This window comes from Sinocyclocheilus rhinocerous, unplaced genomic scaffold, assembly GCF_001515625.1.
Source record: "Sinocyclocheilus rhinocerous isolate Xijiao unplaced genomic scaffold, SAMN03320098_v1.1 scaffold315, whole genome shotgun sequence".
NCBI lineage: Eukaryota > Metazoa > Chordata > Actinopteri > Cypriniformes > Cyprinidae > Sinocyclocheilus > Sinocyclocheilus rhinocerous.
The window spans coordinates 323,523-346,702 of NW_015630423.1; the positions used below are offsets into that span (position 1 = coordinate 323,523).

The window sequence follows — 23,180 nt, forward strand, 5'->3', positions numbered from 1 at the left end:
CCTAAACTTCTTCAACAATTCAATCAGTTCTTTATGGATAAAATCAAGTTCCACAACCTTTGTTTATTCTTGCTGAATATTTCATTACACTCGAAATTAAATTACAGCACTAACATGCTTAGTGAACATTGTTTCATAATGACTTCAAATAAATTCCAGAACTTTCTTTTGAAAGTGAACAAATCAGGTTGCCCAGTTTTCATTTCTATAATTTCTGTGTTTATGTAGCATAAATAAATTAATAAAACCAACTGCCTCTCAAAGCATGAATATGGAATCAGTTCTTCACTGATTTTAATAGTACCCACTTGGCTAATGTTTTTTCAACACTCTCTCAAGGATCATTTTACAGTCAAGTAGGAACAGATGGAGAGCAAGAGGAAGTCCTGGAGGAGTGTACTGTATTTCAGCCCCGAGCTCCAACTTCAAAAGCATTTCATTTGAGAACAGGCTTCTGAATAAAAGCTTCAGAAATAATAGTCAATCACTTGAATACGGCACTTATCTGTTTACACACACACACACACACACACACACACACACACACACATATATATTAATCCAGACTTTCTGAAGTATACTTATGTAATCAAAATGCATCTGTTGCAGTGCAAAAACAAACGTTGCTAAAATACTGTATTGGAACATATATTGCTTCATGTTACGGTCCATAAATTTGTTAATAAAAATGACAAATATTTGGTGGAGCTCTATTTTGTTTTGTGAGACTCTACCCTCCTCTAGAACCTCATTTCTGTGTACGAATATTTCAATCACTTGTGCAAAACGTCCGAAAATTGTAAACACCTCATTACACAATGAACAATTAGATGCCAGAACCACTTAACGTCAAACTCCACATTAAAGGCATTAATTTGCTGTTCCACTTTAGAAGCAAATTGACATGAAATAGAGTAAGACAGTGTACTTTTTTTTTCTGTGCGCCACGTTCTTTGGAGATATTTGGATTTATAATGTTTGCATGCATCTAAAATCCTTCAACCTGGGGCTCTGGGGTAAAATAGCTTACTAATCCAGGAGTATTACTATAAATGTACCATACAGCAGCATATAGTATGCAAATGTACAATATTCAAATGTGTGCAATTATGGAATATCTGGATGACCTACTGAATTTGCCAAAATGTCCAGTGTACATTTTGTGCAGCATGGAACACTGAACCATTATATGAAGTCATAATATTCTAGTGTGACTAATAACCCACACACAGCTGTGATGATATTAGCTCATCTTTCTCTTGACTCACTATTTGATTGAACTGCAAAGAGGATAAAAGTCATAAAAATAAAACGGTAATTGTGAGATAAAGGTTAATGTAAGAAATAAAGTCCCAAATGTTACAAATAAAGTCACAGTTATAAGAAATATAGTTGCAGTTGTGATCTACAGATCTAAAGTCAAAATGAAATTAGGATTTTAGGAAATTAGAAATTAGGATTAGGATCCAAAATGGGCTTCCATACCCTTACGAAAAAGAAGTTTATTCAAGTGTGCTATTAGTATACTTCTTTTAAACTAAAAATAGGAAAGTATACTTTTAGTCTACTTTTTATGTACTTCTACTTGAAGTATACTACTTTTTGGTAAGGGTAGAGTTGTTTTCACATAAAATAAATTAAACCAGTGGTCAACGGTAGTGTTCTGGAAACCTGTTTGAAAACAGTTATTTAAAAAAAATGAAATCTGATGCAAATCACAATGACGTGAAATAAATGTAAACACAAAATATTCTTTATTTTTTCGTCTTTAACTAAAGACTACACAGATTCACTGCTGTAGCTCTAAAAGGTATCTACATTTGCATTTTATTTACAGCCCATTTCTTGTCATCTTATTTACATTTTCAAACAGAAGCATTTAGAAACACAGTGTTGAGAACAAACGAAAAGTCCAAATGAGTCCAAAAGTTTAGATAAAAATAAAAGCCTGTCAGTGCAATTAAACACATTGCATTTTTTCCTTCATTCATCATTGTTCTTATTAAATACAGCGATATTGTCAGACTCATGATGTCACTGCATTCAATGACAGTAAAATAAACCAAAATATGCTCGACAATATTATACAGCTTAAAACACTTGATCTATTCATCTTGGTGACCATTCCCAAGTGATTTCCCCAAGAGTGACATCAGGGGCAGATTCATAAACCGAACGCTAACGTGAAGCGCCAATGCACCATCATGTCCGACATATTAACACCATCCAACCAGAAATAGACGCTCTTTGAAGTTCACGTATCCAGATGATGGGTTGACGTGCATTTCACCCTCTAAACGACGCACCTTCAGGCTTTAATGCATTTCAGGCAGCTTGCAGACTTTCACATTCAGAGCACTTATGACGTTGCCCCATGCTTGGGAGACCCTCGGGGCAAAGGCTGTTCACAGGGGTTGTCACCTTTCCTTACCACAATGTGTAGTGCTTGCAGCACTCAGTACATTTCTTTAAAAAAAAAAAAAAGGAGTCCGAGTGCACGTTTAAGTAATGTGCTTCTTTTTTTTAAGCATTCATGCCGCTTTATGCTTGAAGCTTTTATTTCACTGACAAACATGAGGATGTATACTCCTCTAAAAAACACAGCACTAAAATAAATACTGTCATTCTTAGGAATGGTCCATATGCAACTCTTTGTTTTAACCATGAAAACAAATTAATTGAATCGAACGATTTTCTGGACTTTATTCCATGTGTTGAAACACTAGGCATTGTTCAAGTACAACAATTAGCAATAAAAAGGGACAAGTGTTCACATTTCTGTATGCTTTCACAATTTTTTATACTCTTTTGTGAATGTTACCATGAAATAACGTGTTGCTTTCAAACTATTATATTAAAAAAAACAACAACAACCTTCTTCATAGTCTCAGTAGCTCCATTCCAAAACCTAGCGAGCTGCCTTGCTAGGCAGCACCCTAACAAGAATGAACCATCATGAGTGATTAATCTGGATCTCTGCACGGCACACTTGTAATAGAGTTAGATGTTAGCATGTTGCTATGCTAAATGCATGATACTCTAATATGCATAATAATACATAGCATAGAAATGTCAGATAAGAGTCCATATAATAGTAGTTCAGATAACTACTTTTGATACTTTAAAGTAGTGAATTAAATAGAAAAATATTTATAATCAAAATCTCTCAAATTGTTGGCCATCTTGATTTTTTGAAATTTTTTTTACTTGCCTTCAAAACAAAGGACACATGCAACGCTGCCTTGAGACTAAATCTAACTGCCTATTGGAACAGCTGTCAATTCAGAACAACTCTTGAAATGCTGTCTAGGTAGTCAGCTCACTAGGTTCTGGAGCTAATTTCTTTTAAACAGTGTCTTTCATTTTCAAAAGTACCTTTAAATACCATGGGGTTACCTATTTCCTATTTGTTTCCTAAATGTCTGTAAAATATTCCAGATTTTCCAGAAGTGTGCATACTTTATTCTTCTTTTCCCTTTTTATTCATGTTTTAAGCCATTTGGTCAAAATTAGAAATAAAAAATAATAATTAAAAAAATGAATGTTACCAGCAAGCCACCCAGGCCCAAAATATTACAAGACACCACGACAAGTTTTGAACATGAGATGGGTTCACCTAGGAATCTGAACTGGTAGCGATGCACTGCAAACACCAATGTCCTTGTTTAAGTATGACACAGCCGGTGGGCTTTCAAGTATAAAAAGAAGCGATTAAAAGAGGTCTCTCCTTGGCTGAGGCGCAGGAAAAGGCAGAGTGGAGTGAAGCTCGTGAATAACAATCTGCTCGTCTGGCAGCAGGCTGAGCCAGTGAGCATAATGCATTACCAGCCTTCTTCCTATATTCCTTTGAGCAAACCCACAAACTCGAAGGCAGAACCGAATAAACCGCCATATGCCGTCTTCTAGCAGCCACACTTAAGGGGCAAAGGAGGTTTAAGAATTACCAAAAGAGAGAAGGGCACTCTGCTGTTGTCGAAACAGTGCAACTGTTTTCAACCATGTACGTCATGTATTAAAAAAATAAGTCTGGCACAGTCAACATAAAAATAAAGTAACATAATATGGTCACAAACGCAACTTGTCTTTGGCAAGAAGTCCTGGACGCTGAGTCCGAGCATGGGTTTCCCTTGCGTTCATGTCACCTGCGACCCATCTCAGTCTGTCGCAAGAAATGGATGTTATTTACGTTGTCGGCTAACTCGGGGAACTGGTCGACCGATACTATGTAGAAGCCCTCGTAGCCCTGCACGCGTCCGGCACTCAGGAGCTGCTGCCTCTCCCCGTCCGTCCAAGCTCGAGAACCCTCTTCTCCTTGCCGCAGTCTGTGACGTTCACGAGCCCAGGTGGCCACGATGACCCTCTGATGCGCGAGCTCCAGCACACGGACCTTCTCTTCGTCGTGGCTGCTGCCGTAGCGGACGTTGAGACACAGCATACCGTACTGTAGCTGGATGTCGGTTATGCGGCGCGAACGGCCGCCAAAGACCGTGTTGACCTGTGAGACGGTTACGTTCACACCCGTCTCCAGTGTGCGCTGGCCCACCGTCATGCCCAGCAGAGACAGATCGCCCTCTACTGGTCCCGATTTGACAAAGTAGTGAGTGTCCAAACCTGCAATGGTGAAGTGTAAATCCTGTAGGTAGGTGGCCTTGTCTAGGACCGCCGCGATCCGCCGCCCCTCCTCGTTGGCCAGGCTGACGATGTCTGCAGCAACACGGCCCTCCCGGATGGCTACTTTCACACCTTTTCCGAAGAGTGAGGCCCCTGTGGCGAAGAGTGTGCGGAGAGGGGTTTGAGGGCAACCGGAATCACTTGACCCATAGATCTGGTCAAACCGCTCCAACCGGACGAAAGACTTCAGCTGCCTCTGGACTTCACATTGTACCCCCAGAACGGACTGCAAGAAGACAAACAACCCTGTGAGTGTCCTGGCATCAGTTTAACATTGATCATAGGTGACTACTTTGAGTGAATAAATTAAACGTATGATATTGCATCTCCAAAACAATATTCGCAATAACCGTTGGCCACAGTGAGGTCTGTGGCGGTATTGATTGAATGTGACATATTATGACACGTTGCATCTCAGCAAAACACTGTACATTGTAAATCCTTGCATATGATTTTCGCATTCATCATGTTATCTCCTTCAGTGGCAGGCTTCATTGCGCCCACTGCATTCGCTGCTGCTATTTCCTGGGAGTAAGTAACATTTCCTGATGGTTTGTGCAGGATGGGTGATCTCAGCGGGAAACTCATCCTACCCCCGCATTCAGCTGCTCAACTTTCCCCTCAACCAAGAATCGTGCTGCTTCATTAAACACTTCAAACATTTCACATTTCCTGATATAACTACGTAGCATAACTCATTCTATTTTATGTTCAGGTGTGAAGAAGTGTGGATCAGGTGATTTTTTTTTCTTCCAAATGTGCTGATCTGACTCTTCAACTCTGGAATAACTTTTGTTTGTAGAGAGTAAACAGACTCTCTCTTTAGGCCAACAATAATGTAGTGATAAGTCTAATGTGACTTGACGGGAAACCCTCGCCTCAAGAGAAGATTTAGATAACCATGAGGGACCTAAGCGTGCAGATGGATTGTACTAGTCCTAGAAATAGTGTGTTCTGGGTGTCAGACTCCAGGGCTCCTGTCCCAAAGGGGAAACAGAGTCCAGCAGAAGCTCTGGCACTGGCACAAAGTTCTTGTGTTATCTGATATGATTCCCTCAGAGTATATGTCCCCATTTTTCCCTTTGCCTCCTTTTTGCTCTCTGAGTGTCGCCCTTCACTATGGATTAAGTTACTGAACTTGGAAAGAAACAAAAGGTCTCTTTAATGACTCAGTTGTTTTTCCTAGACAGTGATGAGATTAAATGGACAGCAAATGGAGTCTCCTGTACCTCACATGTTTCTCCTGATTAAAATACCCTGGTAATCTCATATGTACCTTCTCTAGGATTTCAGAAGAGATCTCTGCATTGTCTCAAACTGTTGAAATCTTCAAGATAAAATTACTAGAGCTGCTATTCACATTAAATTTACAGTACTTAAAGCAAATATTTTAAGCATTTAAGGGAATGCCTTGCCTTAGAGGTATACTTCACACCGCACCACAATATGTTTGTTTACTCCACCAGCCTTTTCATTCTGGTCACAGTTCAGAGGGCACAGAGAGATAAATGGATGGTGGGGGTTGTCTATGCTGCAACCTACATATTTGACTTTTCTCTGACCAAAAAAAGGAAAAGAAATACATCATTCAAATAGCACTGGGTGGTCAGACAGCATGGAGGCCTATCAGCGCAGGGCTCTGATCAAAGTCAAAATCAATCTGCGGACATCCAGTGGATTTCAGCCAGCACATTTACATCATTTCTCATCCACATAGGTCTTTAAGACCCTGGGAGTCTAAACGGCAAGGAGAAAGAGAGTGATAAAAAGTCAGGAAATTTTCAGAGCACTAAATCCATCACGCTCAGTGTTAGAAGCAGCAGAACTCCTATCCAAAAAACCAATTGAATTAGAAAGTGATGGCTGAGAGTAAGAACACAGGACTGAGCAGGTGAATCTCAAAGCCAAAGTCAATATTACACACCAAAATTCAAAATCTACATTCAATTATATTTTGTAAAAATGACAACAAAGTATTTTATAAAATGACAACAAAGCCTAACTTTGTCACCATTAATTCCATTGGGACAGTTTTTGTCTATGACAATTAAGCACTTTTTTAAAAGGATTAGTTAATAAAAATAAACATAAATGTAAATTACATTGACATTTTTTGTTATATTAGCCCTTTAATAATGTAAATAGTAATGAATACACCGTGGATGTAATGTCTATATTTAATCAGAATGTTAATTTGGTAATGACATACTGTTAATAAGATCTTGGAGAGAATTAATTGTCATGAAAATAATGTCACACTAATTTTAATATAACCCATGTTCTTTGTAAGACTCATTCAGTTGTTCTTTTGTGGGTACATGGTAGTAGGTTTGTTAATAGTTGCAAAATATGAAATTTCAGCCAGAAAGAAATTGGAGCAAAAATAGCTAGTAATGAAGGGTCATTTCCTCAGTGCCTTCAGATACTCTGCACTGCAGGTCTTGTAAATGTAACATGGGCATTATGGAATAAACAACCCACTTTAGACTCTCAAAAGAGCAGCAGAACAGCTGCAAGGCCATTAGATTTTTTTTAATGTAGCTGCTTTAAAAGCCCATAAATGACCCCACAATTACATTGCCAAAAAGCAAATTGGTTGGCAATTAGAATAGTTTACTGCCCCCTAATAAAAGGGAAAAATCTGCATGTGGGGTTGAGCTAGAGAGAGCTGATTTATGGGTAACTCAGTAGGCTTGACTATGCAAAGGGCTGCGGGACACAGATTGTACCTTTTCGGTCTCACTTTGACAGTAAAATTTCAGTCTCAGAGTAAACATTCAAAAGTTTTATGGTCTCGTAAAGAATATAAAAAATCATTTGAAATGGAAAATTCAAGCAAGGGTTTGGAATTGAATTAGGCTCTTTTGAGAGAAGCCTTGAAAGAGGTATTGGATGCACTTCTGAGGTTCCCATAGGAGAGGAACCCTACGAGCTACATGATAGAGTGGGAGTCTCCCTTGAGGGTTGAGATTGCTGCCCAACAGAGTCCATCGTTGCATCTTTGCATTGTGTCCAAGTTGATTTGAAGTCAGCTCACACCACTACCAAAGAAACAAACCTTCGAGTGCAATTCTTTTAACTTTTCACTTCTAGAAAAGTTTATTTCCCACTCTGTTGATGGTTGGATCCAGTGGCCACAAGTAACTGTTTTTATGCTTTGCATTGGTGAAGACTTTTAAAATACATGCTCTGACAATTTAAACAGCTTTGTATGCAAGTGCACGCTACGAGAGGAGACTGTGTGCTCTTGATTAAATTAGAATGACTGGTTCCCAAAAGAGAATTCATTAGGACAAGTTTGGTTTAATACCTTCTACAACAGAGATACTCTGTTGGGAGATGAGCCTGTATGGCCGTCAAAACCAAACAGAACTCTCTGAAAGAGACTGTTTTCCCTCACAACTCAACTAAATAAAAACAAAATCTGGGGTGTCTAAAACTTGAAAGTCATTTTTTGGATACTTCAGTTTTCCTTGAATGTGTGAAAGCCGTATGAAACCTGCCAGGCTGACGGCTTCAAATAGCTCCATCACATTAGATTTAAAATCTCATATCTCAGCTGTCTGAGGCTCACCCATGTCGCTCAGCCTCAAATGCTTGCTTATTATAGAGCCTGATAGTTTGAGGTTGTGCTGCTTATACTGTTTGACACGTGGAATGGAAGTTCTTACCTTCTGGACTGGGACTGGACTTACCATACAAGCCTATTCGTTTTAAAATTCAATTAGTTTAAGTTGCTTTTATACATCTATATAGGCCCTAGGGGTGGGCAGTACAACAAAAATTTTACATCATGGCACGAGTGATTTTATAAAACGCTATCAACACAATATATATTTTCATTAGATATTCAAAAAAATGGGTAATGTATTAAATGGTAATGTTCTAATGACTTGATAAAAAATACAGTAAAATAATGCTACAATTTAAAATAACTGTTCTATTTTAATATATTTTATAATGTAATTTATTCCTGTGATTTCAAAGTTAAACTATTATCAATACTGAAAACTGTGATAATATTGCAAAAAAAACTATTTAAAATAATTTTAGATGGAGTACAGCATTTCACACGGAAGGATATGCCAACTTCCCAAAAGTATTTGACATGTCAGCTACCAATAATACTGTGAAGCCCTATATACCCTTTATCTTCTTGAAAGAACCATTCGTTTGAGCCAGCACAGCTTAAGAGGTAAGGTGTCCTTAACAACAGCCAAAAGAGCCACCACCATGTCCAACTGGCTTCTCAATTATTCAGATGGATTAAAGGAGGCTCGATAATCAGTGTATGTCTGAGGCTGAGAAAAAAAGGGGGCATTGAGACAAAGAAGAATAAAGATAGGGAAAGAGAGGGAGACAACATCTTTTAGAGAGCTAAAGAGTGTGAAAGACTGAGCTGAAATCAATGGCTGCTGCTGGAGGAAATCTGGAGTGAATTTCCCTAATGGCAGTCCATTAGCTCTTTAGCTTGACCCCTTTCCCTTGGTTTGAGGAGCCAGAGCAGAGGCCACGCTTATTCACACGAGCATCTGTGTTGATTGCTGTGAACTCCTTTGGGAGAAAGCAAACTAAAAGGTCAAGGTACTGCAAATAACGTCTGAAGCTGGAGTCAAAGGCCAGGTGTGTTTTTAAAGTGGTGGGCAAACAAAAAGACAAATTTGTTGGATGAATTACCTTGGTGCTATCCCACTCCTGAGTCTTCATCTGAGTGTGAATGAGCTCGTAAGAAGGCTCCATGGTGTCCATGGCAGGTTTGTGGTAGCCAGGGATGACATTGTATAGCTGGAAACCAAATGTCACTAGCCAGCTGTTAACATCTGTTGAAAGAGAAATGCTGCGATGAAATACACTTACAGCAGAGCAAAAGGTAACTGCAGCACTCAGTGATAATGCCTGTATAATAATTTACTCTATTTGGGGTGAACTACACCACAAAAGCGTGATTCATTGCGAATCAGGACACATGCCAAGTGAGCTCCTTCTTGAAATAAGCTCCCGCAGTCATTACAGGCAACACTAGTTTCAGAGACTGGACTAAATATGATTAATCCTCCACAGGAAGTGGCAAATCTCCAAAAAAAGATGATCATTTGTAGCATTTTGTTCACACATACAAAAACGATAAAATTACATTCGGCATGTGAGAAACTTGATGTTTGAGATCTGCTGGAGTGCTTGATAATCATACATGTTTCATGCTGTGACCATATGTGTCACCCTTTCTATAATCAGAAAATGTATTTTTGTTTTTGTGCATATTCATAGGCATTAGCATGAATAGCGATTCATATTATAATATACAGAGTATGAACCTTACCAAAATCAAATGGCCTATTGATTTTTCCCTGCTGCATCAAACACATTAGTCATAGTTCGAAGAGACATTGCTATAACAATGAAGTGCACACTGACGACTGCTCCTTTATTTAAGGCTGTGTCACTTGACAGAGTTGTTTTAAATATGAATTTGATTAAGGACAATGAAAGGACCCTTCTGTATTTCAGAGGAATGAAAATGTCAATGCCATCATTCATAAAAGGCGGACAGCCCACTCAAGTACATCTAATATCCAACAGAATTTTTAGATTTCCTTCTTCAAAGCTAACTTTAATGATGTAGGCTACAGCCTAGCAGCTAGGTGTTTAGCTGAGCTTAAAATATGGCTAGTCCGTAGTAATATTAGCATGCATATGCTATATTCTTCAGAAAAGTCAGAAAAACTACAGTAGCACATGCTAGTTTAGAAAATGCTGGTTAGTTCTGGTATAGTTGGTGCACCAGTATGTGCTTATTTGCTGGTGAGCATAATTAACCAGATTTTCACAAGAAAAATCATAAGAAACACAACACCGTTGCATTTTGGAGAATGGTATACAATGCACAACATAAGCAAGTAACCAGGTATAGTATTTTGTAGAGGTGCTACATGAAAGGTAAAAATTGTTCTGGAAAACTCTCACGAGGTTCACTTTTGCTGCATCCAAGGTAAGGGTTAGGGGCAGGGTTGCTACAGCACTCCAAATAAGCTCAGTGTATGAATATTGCATATGCATTTTCAGAGAACAAGGGCTCATCTCACCACAAATCTTTTCGACAGGATACTCAAAGGAAATACACAAAGGAACACACTAGAACAAGGCTGCTCTAACAAACAACCGATATTGTGATTCTATAGCGTTCATTTCCTTTGATAGCAAGGGCACGAACCAAGGCTTTGATTTCAGTCAAAAACCAGCACGCATTCACTGTTATAGACTACAAATGTGACTATAATATTTTGTTTTCTTTGAGTAAGTGGAGAGAAAAAGTGACTCAGCCCCTAGCTTCTAGCTCCATGGACTCCTTTGTATTATTTGTCTAACACTGGGGAGCATTCACTACTATTTACCTCCTGCACAGGCTGCGGAAGCAAAGACTGATGGGATATTTCAGAGGAACAACCTGAATGAAGAACAAAAGGGGACTTTGTTGTGCTGTCATTGCTCACAAGCAGTGTATGTGGAGGCAAGATCACCCCAAGTTGGGGCTGGGGCTGGGACGAGAGCCTGAAAAAGAATCACTCTAGTGCAAAGATTCTTGGCACCAGGTGCTCGTGGTGTTTTAGATTGCTGAAGGTAAAATGTAACAGTTAAGTTATTTACAGGCTATTTAATAGCACTCCCAGCCTTTGGACCGACGTGCTGGGATAGGCTTCCTCAGCCCTATGACCCTACACAGGACAAGCAATTTGGAAAATAGATGGATGGACTGACGTATTAAATAATGTTAAACTCAGTGTGTTCCAACACAAGATTTATTAGAAATTATGTGTTTACCTGTCATGTAGCACTTGGTTTCTTGGTTGTTGCTCAGTGGGTTGTTGTTCTTAAACATGTAGAGGTTGAAGGGCACAATGTTGTTGCTGTTGAGTCGCTTCCAAACATCATGGTCAGGAGTGGTCCATCGGCCTGCAAGAACATCGTAATCTCTGCGTCCCATGTGGACAAGCTTTGTAAGGGGCTCATAAAGGCCACCCTGGTAGCCTATAACTAGCTGGAAACTTGGGTTGGAGTCCAAATACACTTCCCCAAAAGCTGTGTGCAGGATCTGTTTGATCATGAGACCGGCACCACTAAATACAGCCAACGGTGTACCGATGTTGTCGCAGGCAACGTAGAACTCATCTCCACTGCTCAATTCCATAGCAAAGAGGTGGCCCTGAAGGTCATAGTAGAGTGAGGTGATCTCTGAGCTTGAGTGATTGTACATGTGCGCGACTCTGGTGGGACTGGACAAGTCTGCGTAGAAGAATTGCAGATGGTGGCCTTGGCTGCTTCGACTGGACACTCTCCTGCCCAAGCCATCATAGCGGTACTTGATGGTCCATCCGTTAACTTTGTTGTAGGCTTTAACAAGCAATCCAGCAGAGTTATACTCAAAGAAGTCATTTCCTCTCTGCCTGAGGAATCCATCCTCGTCCAACCGGTACTGCACGTCACCTAATCGAGTAATGCGGTCCCGAATGTCATAGCGTAGCGGTGTAAGTCTGGCACTATTACCAGGACTAAGGAGGTGCAAATTTCCATTCAGATCATAGCTGTAGCGCCAAAGAGGCTTGTCGTTGATGGACACCACCTGGAGTTGGCCATCAGCATCATACTCGTAGGTGTAACGGGTGGTATTTGCATAGGGCCCCACTTTAAGCTCCTTGGCCACCACTCGCCCCATGTTGTCGTACTGTACCATCATCCAGAACATCAGCGAACGGAAAATCTCATACTGCACCTCTTTAACTCGTCCATAGGCATCAAAGTGTTTGGTGTGAGTCATGACAGCTGTGGTAATGATCTGGTTAATGTCATAGTAGATGACTCCAAACTTGCCAAACTGCTCAGTTTTGCCTGACACGTCATCGTAGCGATAGAGGTCAATAGGCAAGGGGGTTTCATTGATGACGGCTTGCATGCTGGTGACTCGGAAGCTGTTGTCATAGTTGTAGTCAAACCGAGCGTTCACCATGCCCTCCTCACTGAAACGAAAGATCTGTCTGTCGATGAGTGGTCCGATCTGCCTGTAGCGTATGGTACATGCAAAGCCTTCACTTTGAAGCCCCACCGTTTTCAGCATGCCTGCAGATTCATCGTAAGAAAAGGCAATCCGTGTTGTATCATAAAGGATTTCTAGCAGACGGGAGAGTTTCCCATACTTGTAAATGACTCTACGCCCCGTTCCTTGGTGGATGGTTTGCAGGAGCAGTCCATCTTCGCTGTAATCTTGCAAAACTGTGGCGTTGCCCTCAGGTGGCTTGTATGCGTTTCTGTAATAGCCGACGGAACGGGTGGTCTCCAAGGTCTGCCTGGCCACATTGGGCATTGTTACTGAAGAGAGGCGATCATTCTTGTCAAACTCGAAGATGTATTGTCGCTGGCTGTATAGCAGCAGCACCATGGACTGCCAAAGGAAAATGACAAAATGATGCTCAGTAAGCTGATTTAATGAAGCATAGTAATTCCCAACACATTCTGAGAGCACTTCAAACAGTTAAATGTGAAATTCTCTACCCAGTGAAAGTGAAGGTCACTAAGTACCCAGGAGTCACATTGCACCACATGACTAACTGCACAACAAACTGTAGGGTGTCACAGAATCACTTCAGGGTGCATAAAAATTACAAATATGCTGCTCTACAACACTGACTGAAAAATGAAGAAGGGCAAAATCTCATTTAATGAGGATTAAGTCATCATACCCCCCCCTCCCCTGATACCATTTTTAATGATGTCACCTTATATGGAGGTCAGTGGGAGGATATTCTGGAGTTTATATTTTAACAGGAAACAGCTCTTCTTCTTCTTTTTTTTTTTACTTTGAAGTTATTGATCTTACCAGCACATGGTCATTTTAGAATGGCAAGAAACATTAAATAGAGTGAATTTAGAGCTTACAATCAATACTTTTAAACCCATGTATTGGGATGTCAGCATTTCAATGTACTAAACAGCTGGCATTTTTGAATTACACAGTAAGATCTTGCATTTCTCAGATATTGGTTCTAATTAACAAGACAGTGACATTTTACTTTTTCAGTGATATTTTAGGAACAAATTAGTTGTCAGGCTGCATGCGGTAACAATGCATAACATAAGCTGCACATTAGACAGGGATCATTGCTAAAGCACATAAGGTTAAAGCGTATTAATGTAACAAATTAACAGGGTTCAACAAAGAGATCTCTGCAGAAAAAAAGAGAACTAGCAATTATTTTTCAACCTGATAATTTTCCAGATAAAGATACTTACTTTTTCAAGGTAGGTGTAGCTCCATGACTTTCCATCTGCAAATATCTTTGAGGTGATTCTCCCATTTTGGTCATATTCCATTCGGACTGACATACTGCCCCTTTGGATGCCTGCGATGTGGCCACCTGGTGAGTAGGTGACATTGACACCGTTTAGCCGACTACTTGGAGCCCACAAAGTAGGTCTTCCAGCATGGTCATAGTGAATCCTCAAGGTGAACTTCCTGTGGTCATCATAGACTTTCTCAGTCCTGGTTACTCGGTCAAAATCCATGGATAACAAGTTCCTGTTATGAACCTATACCACAAAAAGGAAGATAGGAATATTAGGCCTCTGAATTCGACACATGGACTTGATAGCATTACCTGTCTTCTCTGAAACTCAAATTAAGTTTTAAGATTTTTTACTTTCAACTGCATACCTCCAGAAGCCACAAGCTTTTTAACTGACTGATTTCTTTGTTTGCTGCATGTTAAAACAAAAAGAATGAGAAAAGCTCTCAGTATACTCATTCGTCATGCCTTTATGGAAGGAATTATTGAGGGGTGGATAACTTCCATTGTAATTGAAGCAGGAGGAAAACAATGGCACTTGAGGCGCATATGAAGTTCAAAGCCCACTACATTGTTTGAATGACATGTCATAGTGAGTTTTTGGCTCAGTCTGAATGTGCAGAGCCCTCTGACCCCGGAACATGCTGAGATCAGAGCTGAGAACTAGTCCTACATGGCAAGTAATCCCAAAGGCACACACAGGTCAAAGCAGGGGGCGATCAAGGATTTAGAGGCCTTAATACCTTCAACCCTTGACACAATGCACTAGAATCTTTATTGCTGCGATGTGAATTTAGGTATTGGTGGATAATAAATGGAGCATCCAGCTAGACCTAACTAAATATCAACATTGTACTAGCAGGTCCACAAAAAACCTACACTTGCTGTTGAGAATTACAATGCAAAAATAAATAGCACTCTACTCGGTAACCCGAAAGTACTATGAAACTGGCTAATACATTTACAAAAAATGCTTATTAGCACATTTCTAAGTCTAGCAGGAATGCAAACTCAAAATTCGCCGTGAAACTTTCTTTTTTCCAAGCATACCTTTGTCGTATTATGTCTACAGGGTTGAATGAGTACTGACCAAACAACCATCTGGAAGTTTGGGCCAAACAGTCTTTGAAATGCATTATAATTAAACACTCATTTCCCCATATCTCTTATCAGTGTAATGTGTCCTTAATTGATCTTGGTTTTTCTCATCAGGTACTCTGGTACCCGGCTTGGCTCACTGCTGGCAAGGCTTAACAGAGTCTTAAAGTGACTTTGCGAGTTGTTGCTGGCTTTGGTCCAGTGGCATGGCGGATGGGGGAAAGAGCAGCAAGCAAGCTTTCGCTCTCTCTCCTCCTCTTGGGCATGCTGGGAGCTCTCATCTGTGAAGGGACAATTACACGGGGGCCAATTAATGTCACTAATACCTAATTGAGAGGATTATTTTACATTAAAAGCAAGCAGCTCATGAATAGGAGAGTTCCCAGTGGGGGTGACAGAACAAAGAGGTTGACAGAATAAAGGGCAGATATTTTTTCCCTCCCCACTCCTTTAAGCCTCACCCACCTACTAATGAGCATGGCCCCTATTTCTCTCACTCTCGCTTTTTCAAATACAGCTTGACTCTTTGATCTGAATATATCAAGATTGAGAACTTACTCAAAGAATCAATACATCAATCAATCAATTCTATTCATCCACCCACCCACCCATCCATCCATCCATCTTGTTCGAAAACCAGAAAAGACAACAGTTATTATTTCTGCTATTCTTTTTGGTTACACAATTCACTTAAGTGTTATTTACTAGACATTCCAAGGCATCAAAAAGCCAGGCTTTTATGGCTCTGAGGATGAGAGAACTTTTGTCAAGGGCCAATTTGAAGAATCAATACATCAATCAATCAATTCTATTCATCCACCCACCCACCCATCCATCCATCCATCCATCCATCTTGTTCGAAAACCAGAAAAGACAACAGTTATTATTTCTGCTATTCTTTTTGGTTACACAATTCACTTAAGTGTTATTTACTAGACATTCCAAGGCATCAAAAAGCCAGGCTTTTATGGCTCTGAGGATGAGAGAACTTTTGTCAAGGGCCAATTTGTCCAGAGTAGGATGACAGGGGACTGAAGCGACGGGTTAAAAAAAAAAAAATGAAGAGAGAATGAAACGGAAGGCTGGATGCTCATGCCAGGCTCTGGTTGAGCAGAGGCCCAACGGTCTGGAAAAAAAGCTCTTTTGGCAGTGAGATCCTGGGTCTCTGGAGAATGGAAACCCACACAAGGGGAATGTCTTAAATTGGACATTCCTTTAAATGGACTAAGCTTTAGGAAAGCAGATATGGTGGGAGGAAGGAGATTGGACTTGGGCAGGGTGGGAAAAACAGGGGGTTTGAGGGAGTGTCTAAGAACCCCCAAAAAGGACATCAAGACAAAAAGTAGGGTGTACTTACACTAAACCATATTATTCCACATGTTACATAAGTCACATTTCAACAGTATCTACAAATATTTTTGTGTGGCACTAATTTTAACACTCAAATGAAAATCACAAACAGCAAGTTGCTCAAGCACTCTTCAATTTTTATTGACAAAATTCACAGCATCACTGTTGCTCACTTTTTTAATAGATTTACATTTTTTTTTTTACTATTATTCAAAAGTTTGGAGTTAGTAAGATAAATAAAAGATTAGCACTAATTCAGGTAGGATGCACTGAATTGATCAAAAGTGACAGATAAAAGACATTTACGACGTTTAAAAGATTTCTGTTTCAAATATTTGCTGCTATTTTGAACTTTCCATTCATCAATTCCTGAAAAAAAATGTATCGTTGTTTCCACAAAAATATTAAGCATTTATAATATTCAACATTAATAATAAGAAGAAACCGGTTACAGGTGCTATTCCCTTTCATTGTACAGAAAAAAGCAGCATGGACATTCTGTAAAACATCTCCTTTAGTCTTTCATTAAAGAAATGAAGTTATACGTGTTTGAAAAACATGAGAGTAAATGACAGAATTGTCATTTTTGGGTGACCTATCCTTTATAGTTGATGTTTTGCTTACTGAAATTCCAGAAAAGTTATCGTATAATTCACACACTGTATTGGGGAATGTTAGACAGACACTTGCCATGTTTCTCCCTCCCTTCTTTGACAGCCGGATGAAATTTGCATGCTTTGCTGATAAAAATACAACTACTTTGAGATTACCCGACTCCTGTTTGTCAAACAAACAACGATTAAAACTAGGAACAAAAGACAACACTTTTTTTCATAACTCCGCTAATTACGAGAATATCTTAGGACTGTCACTAATGCACTTTTGGCAATGAATAAACAATTGTAAGTACCGTTTGTTTTCATAAATCACCATCAATAATTGAAATTTCCCATTCCATATTCGAAAAGTCAACAAATCTGTCAAACAGCATTTGATTTTCTTCTCCGCTGTCATAAAAAATTTATTCAAGTTTTTCTTCAAATCCAATATTTGCTTGTCGCTTTGCCATTCATTTCTAATTTTCTCCATCCGCTGCTGTGGTAAGAACTGTAATCTTGTTTGCTCAGTGCGATTTGTCGCTTCCTTCAGTAAACACACTAGCCCACGTGTTGGTTTTGTTTGTTTGGAGGCAGTATAGGACACCAGTCTAATAATGTAAAGCAAACATTTAGAGAACTGTCAGTCGAGGCCTTGCATTTAAGCCTTCAGTGGTTTTTGGGATTTGAGCTCGCTGTGAGGGGACAATTTACACTACTATTTTTCCAGAGCTCTGTTGTTGTCAGGAGATGTGGTTGCTATGGAGACAAGAATAATTTTGGTGGCCTGGCAGCTGTTCTTGATGGCGTGTAGTAGCCAATGTGATGGACATGTGACTACAGTAATACTTCAGGCTGCTAGTGACCCACATTTCTACTAGGGCTGGGTGTCACCAACACCAACTATCTTCATTCAAAATACATCAAAATACACTGCAATATAAATCTAACGATTCAATGGATCGTTATACATCACAATATTGTAATCGGAAGTCTTTTATCTTTCGGTTAGTATGACGCCTCATAGAAGCTTTGTTAACTGAACTGTGGGAAAGCATATGAATGCACACATTAAAAGTCATTGATATACTGTATGGTTGAAATCATTGTAATACCATATATGCTTTTGTAAATGTGTCTATTCAAATCTCTTTCTGTTCTGCCTTTAATTCTCTTGGCTTCATGTCAACTTGACAAACATCCTCAAAGCCAGCAGCTTCACCGCTCATACAACACACACACACACACACACACAATTTGACACATTCACCCACTCATACACCCACGTTATATCACTTGACACGTCACTCAAGGTTGCTCAATGTTTTCAGTACGGATTGTCCTTTGGATCATACTTATAAGCCGAGCCTTTCCACAGTCTGCACTCAAAGGGGTTTTCATATACCAAAGTACATATTAGTGCTGTTAATCGATTAAAAAATTAACTAATTAATAGCAAATTTTTTATAAAATCCCACCTAACATTAAAGTTTTTAAATATACTTTAATATTGCAATAATTTCACATTAAATCTTCAAAGTAATGTACAAACAACATCAAGACAGTATATTTTTTAATATTTGTTTAATGGCATCTTTTTTTTATGACTGAGGGCAGTATCACTGATACCAATGCTACTGATGTCTCTATAAAATTGCTTTTCCCCCTAATATTTAACCACTGACTATAGCTATTCAACATTACAGTAAAATTGAGAGCTATCAATTTGAACATTTATTAGACTTTAAAAACGTGACTTAACTTAAGTGAACTTAAAACAATCTTCACATAAACCAATTATAATAAATTTCCTCTTTTTTCATTTGTTCTTTGATTGAAAGACATCACAGCAGCTGGTTATTAGGTTATTTTGTCTGCTTTCTCTTTAAGAGCTGCCACTGCTGAACGTGACGCAGATCTGACATGCATCATATTTTCTCTCAACTCTCTTCACCTTTTCTGACCCACTTCAGATCTTAAAGTCTTTACTAATGAACTGACGAGTTGAATCAAGAGCGTTAGATGAGGGAGACAGTGCTGAGGCGCTCCAGGACAGTTTTGAAAACCTATATATAAATACATATATCTCCATAAGTATTGGGACAGTAAAGACAAAATTGCTCTGTTTGCTGTGGAGTCAAGAAATCTATATATATGATTAAAAGATGAATTTGAGACAAAACTACAGAATGTCACATTTTATTATTGGGCGTTTTACCAGCTAAGAAGATAAGCACTTCTAGAGTTTCATCCCTGTATCTGATGTGAGCATATGTATTGAAACAGTTGCCTCACAGGTCTTTCTAAGCGATCAGCTGTGTCCTGTTCCATTAATTGTTCAGATATTAAAAGCAGGGAATGTGTCGTATCAGTTATATCCATTGCTTCTGCATTCTGAGTCTTGCATTTGATGGCGACACACACAAACCAGGATGAAGACGATGGAGCTGACTTTGAGAGAAAAGCAAGCAATTTGGATGCTAAAAGAAAAGAGGAAGTCAATTACGCAACCAAATAATAGCTTTTAGTCTTTTACATCTGCCTTTAGTTCAACTGTTCCAATACTTATTCCCACATCAAATAGTGGGATGAACTCTAAAAGTGCTGTCCTTATTATCTGGTAAAACATGTATGTGTTGAAACATACATAAACATACATAAATAAAATGTGACATTCTGTAGTTTTATCTCATATTCATCTTTAATCATATTTGCAGATGTCTTGACTACACAGCAAGCAAAGCAATTTTTTCATTTCTGTCCCAATACTTATGGAGGGCACTGTATATATATATATATATATATATATATATATATACACACACACACATACACAAAACATAATTGCATTATGCATTACAATTAAAAATAACTTTTTAAAAATATATATATTTTACAATGTAATTTATTCATGTCATGATGAATATTCAGCATCATTACTCCAGTTTCCAGTGTCACATGATCATTCAGAAATCTAAATCTGCTCATTTGATGCTCAAGAAATATTTATTATTATTATCACTGATAAAAACCACTGATTTTTCACTGATATTGTTGCTTAATATTTTTTACATAAATTATGCATTTTTCAGGATTCTTTGATGAACAAAGTTCAAAAGAACAACATTTATTTTAAATAGAAATCATTTGTAGCATCATAAATGTCTTTACTATAAATTTGGATAAATTTAATGCATTCTTGCTGAATAAAAATATTAATCGCTAAAATCTTACTGACCCCAAACTTTTAAATGGTAGTCTGTATATGCACATATATCATCTTGCAAAAGCTGTGAGGTGGTCCCATTTCTGGCAGCACAAGAATTATGAAGACATCAGATGCTGTCTGAGGAAACCCTCAGGGTTTTGATCACGAGAGAGTCAACCCTGCTCTAGGCGCTGACCTCAGCACTAAGGGTCATAGAGACACGGCTGCTGAATGATGGATCGACCGCTGAGACACACACATGCGCTCACATGCACAAACTGACCTTGGAAGGCAGCTACTTGACCGGTAAGGCCTGGCTAGACTCTACGGGGCAGCCATAATAAGAGTGATCAGTCTAAAGGACAGGCGCAGCGTGTGTGACTCTGAGACTGATGAGAAGCAGTAGAGATTATAATCGAGAAGCAATTACTGCAAGATCAGGGTCTTGATGCTCAGATGAGCTGCTATGTGGAGGTGTGTCTGCGAGGTATGGAACTGTGCCTGCGTAAAATTAACTCAGGATGAGCAGATGACAACGTCGAGGTAACGCTGGGGTCTGTACACAATTACCTGACTATGTGAGGTTCTGATGACAGGTAGGTTGTGCAGTTAGTCTCGCAAAACACAATGAGAATTTTTATTTGATGAATAGAAATAAAATACAAATGCAAAATGTAAAGATTAGGCAACAGGAATAATGAATAATTTATCTTCGTTTTAAAATATTAGGTATTTGAACAAAAATAATGCTATGCAGTTTTACTGATATTTATTATTTAATCCAAAAACCATAAATTATTAATACAAATAAAATATGAAGCTTTTAAAGCCAATCATTCACGAACAATCTATCGCCATACTTTCAGAGTACATTGACAATGTAAGTGCTTACATTTCAATTTTCTATGGAATTCTTTCTGAATTTTGTGACATTAGACCATAATTAGATACTCAATTTACAAGATTAGGTGTATCTTCTAAATTAATAAATAGCTTGTCAACAGTATAAATAGTAGCTTTTGAATTAATCTCTAACGATTTGGCCTTGGATGTGTTGTCAGCGGGCTTCATAGCTCTCATAATTTTTTCTTAAATGTGTCTAAAACACTTCCGCATGCTCTCTAATAACATTTGTGCTAAAATGGCTGTGATCCTGTTCTAAAAAAAAAAATAAAAAATTTGCTTTTACCATCTTTTCCAGTAACAGCACAGAACTGCCAGCTTTTTTAGAAATAATTAGACTCTGAAATTCATTTACAAATGTGACCCTGGACCACAAAACCAGTCTTAAGTCGCTGTCGCTGGGCTACATTTGTAGCTAGTGTTGTCACGGTACCAAAATTTCAGTATTCGGTACCAATACCAGTGAAAATCCACGGTTCTCGGTACCAATTTCGGTACCAAAGCAAAACACAAAAACATGCTAATTAAAAAGTTTGACTATACTTTCATTTAATCCAAACTGTGTACATATTTAATTTTAAAGGCCTTTTGAAAACCTAGAGTTATTCAGCCAAGAATAACAACTAAGTTTGCTAAAAAAATAAATAAAAAAAAAGCCCAGATCTGCTTTTCTGACTGATATGACACAAACAATGTCAACCATTTGTACATTCTCTAACACGCATATTTTAGATTCACAATTCATTTAAAAGCCTCTGGTGTGTAAAAATAGTAAATATCATCATGTCCTCCTGTTTTTTTTTACCCTAATAAAAGTTATAGGAGCATTAAATAGTTAATAAAGAAACTTAATTCTAATGCTCATTATATTAGCGTTAGCCGAGCTTATGCTAACGATTAACTACTCTAATAACAGCGTTCATTTCAATCCGACATTCAAATTAAAATATTGAATAATATTCATAACAGAAGCGGTGTTTCCCACAGACTTGCACTCTATTTGTGGCGACATATATATGCAGATTCATTCTCTGCCAGCAGGAGGAGCTTGTAGAGCAGGAGAGATAAGAGGTTTCCCTGGTAACCGCTGTAAACAAATAAGCGCTGTGCTCACAAACGCTGCTTTATCAGGCATTACAGGCAAGATGAAATGAAAATGACATCCATAATTTTCTGAAGACAGGCGGTTTCCTTCAGAAACACAGTTATATAAAAACACCTGGTTTCGATTTTGAAACGTGCAGTGCTCATGTTTATTCAACGAAGTCAAACAGCACAAATAAATCAATGTATGGGAAACACAACTTTTGGAAAATCTATTTGTGGCGGTCAGTTTTGATATTGTGGCAGGCCGCCACAAACAAATCAATGTATGGGAAACACTGATCTAAATATAATTTTTTTTTATTAAACTTACCTGCTTGAACTCTTTCTTTGATCTGGGTGTCTTTAAAGTGTTTTGTTAGTTTGGTGTGTTTCCTCATTTTGATTTGTGGTCCAGGGTCACAAATAAGAGAAAAAACTCAGATGCAGCAGCATTAAATGTGGAAAGAAAATTCTGTGACGTTCTTACCCTGAGTCTGCGTCCGTACACTGTGACCTGTCCTCGTGCCTGTTCTTTCCGTTGTCTCCATTCGACCAGGTTGAGTCCATTATCGATGGGCAGAGTGACATTTCTCTTGCTTATGCTCGGGTTGACAGTTCCTGACAGCAGGTGAGGCTCCGTGTGAAGAGTCACTTCCATACCATTGGCCAATACCAGACGCAAGGAGCCATCCAGACCAATGTAGTAACTGTTTTTGACTTGATCTACGATTTAAACACAAACAATCTAGTCTCACAAACTAATTGTGGAAGTATTATCCAACATTGAATTATAAATGAAAAATTTGTTCTCATTTACTTACTTACTCAATGCAAGTATCAGTAAAAGCTGACAGAATTTTACAGACTACGACTAATCTCCACCCTTCATTGGTTACATTCTGTATTTCTCTCAAAATGGCAGCCGAATTTATG

At 38.7% G+C, this 23,180-nt stretch overlaps 1 protein-coding gene across 2 annotated transcripts in view; it reads right to left on the bottom strand.

Moving 5' to 3' along the window:
* Positions 1-1,801: 1,801 nt before the first annotated feature.
* LOC107740368 (teneurin-4-like) overlaps positions 1,802-23,180 on the bottom strand; it is a 263,631-nt gene continuing 242,252 nt past the window's right edge. For both annotated transcript variants that reach the window (XM_016552793.1, XM_016552795.1), the window contains exons 28-32: positions 22,735-22,970; positions 13,954-14,250; positions 11,491-13,105; positions 9,349-9,491; positions 1,802-4,897 (exon numbers count right to left, since the gene is read on the bottom strand). In XM_016552793.1, coding sequence (XP_016408279.1) covers positions 4,139-4,897; positions 9,349-9,491; positions 11,491-13,105; positions 13,954-14,250; positions 22,735-22,970 — 3,050 coding nt within the window. In that variant the 3' untranslated portion in view covers positions 1,802-4,138. The remainder of the gene's footprint in view (positions 4,898-9,348; positions 9,492-11,490; positions 13,106-13,953; positions 14,251-22,734; positions 22,971-23,180) is intronic.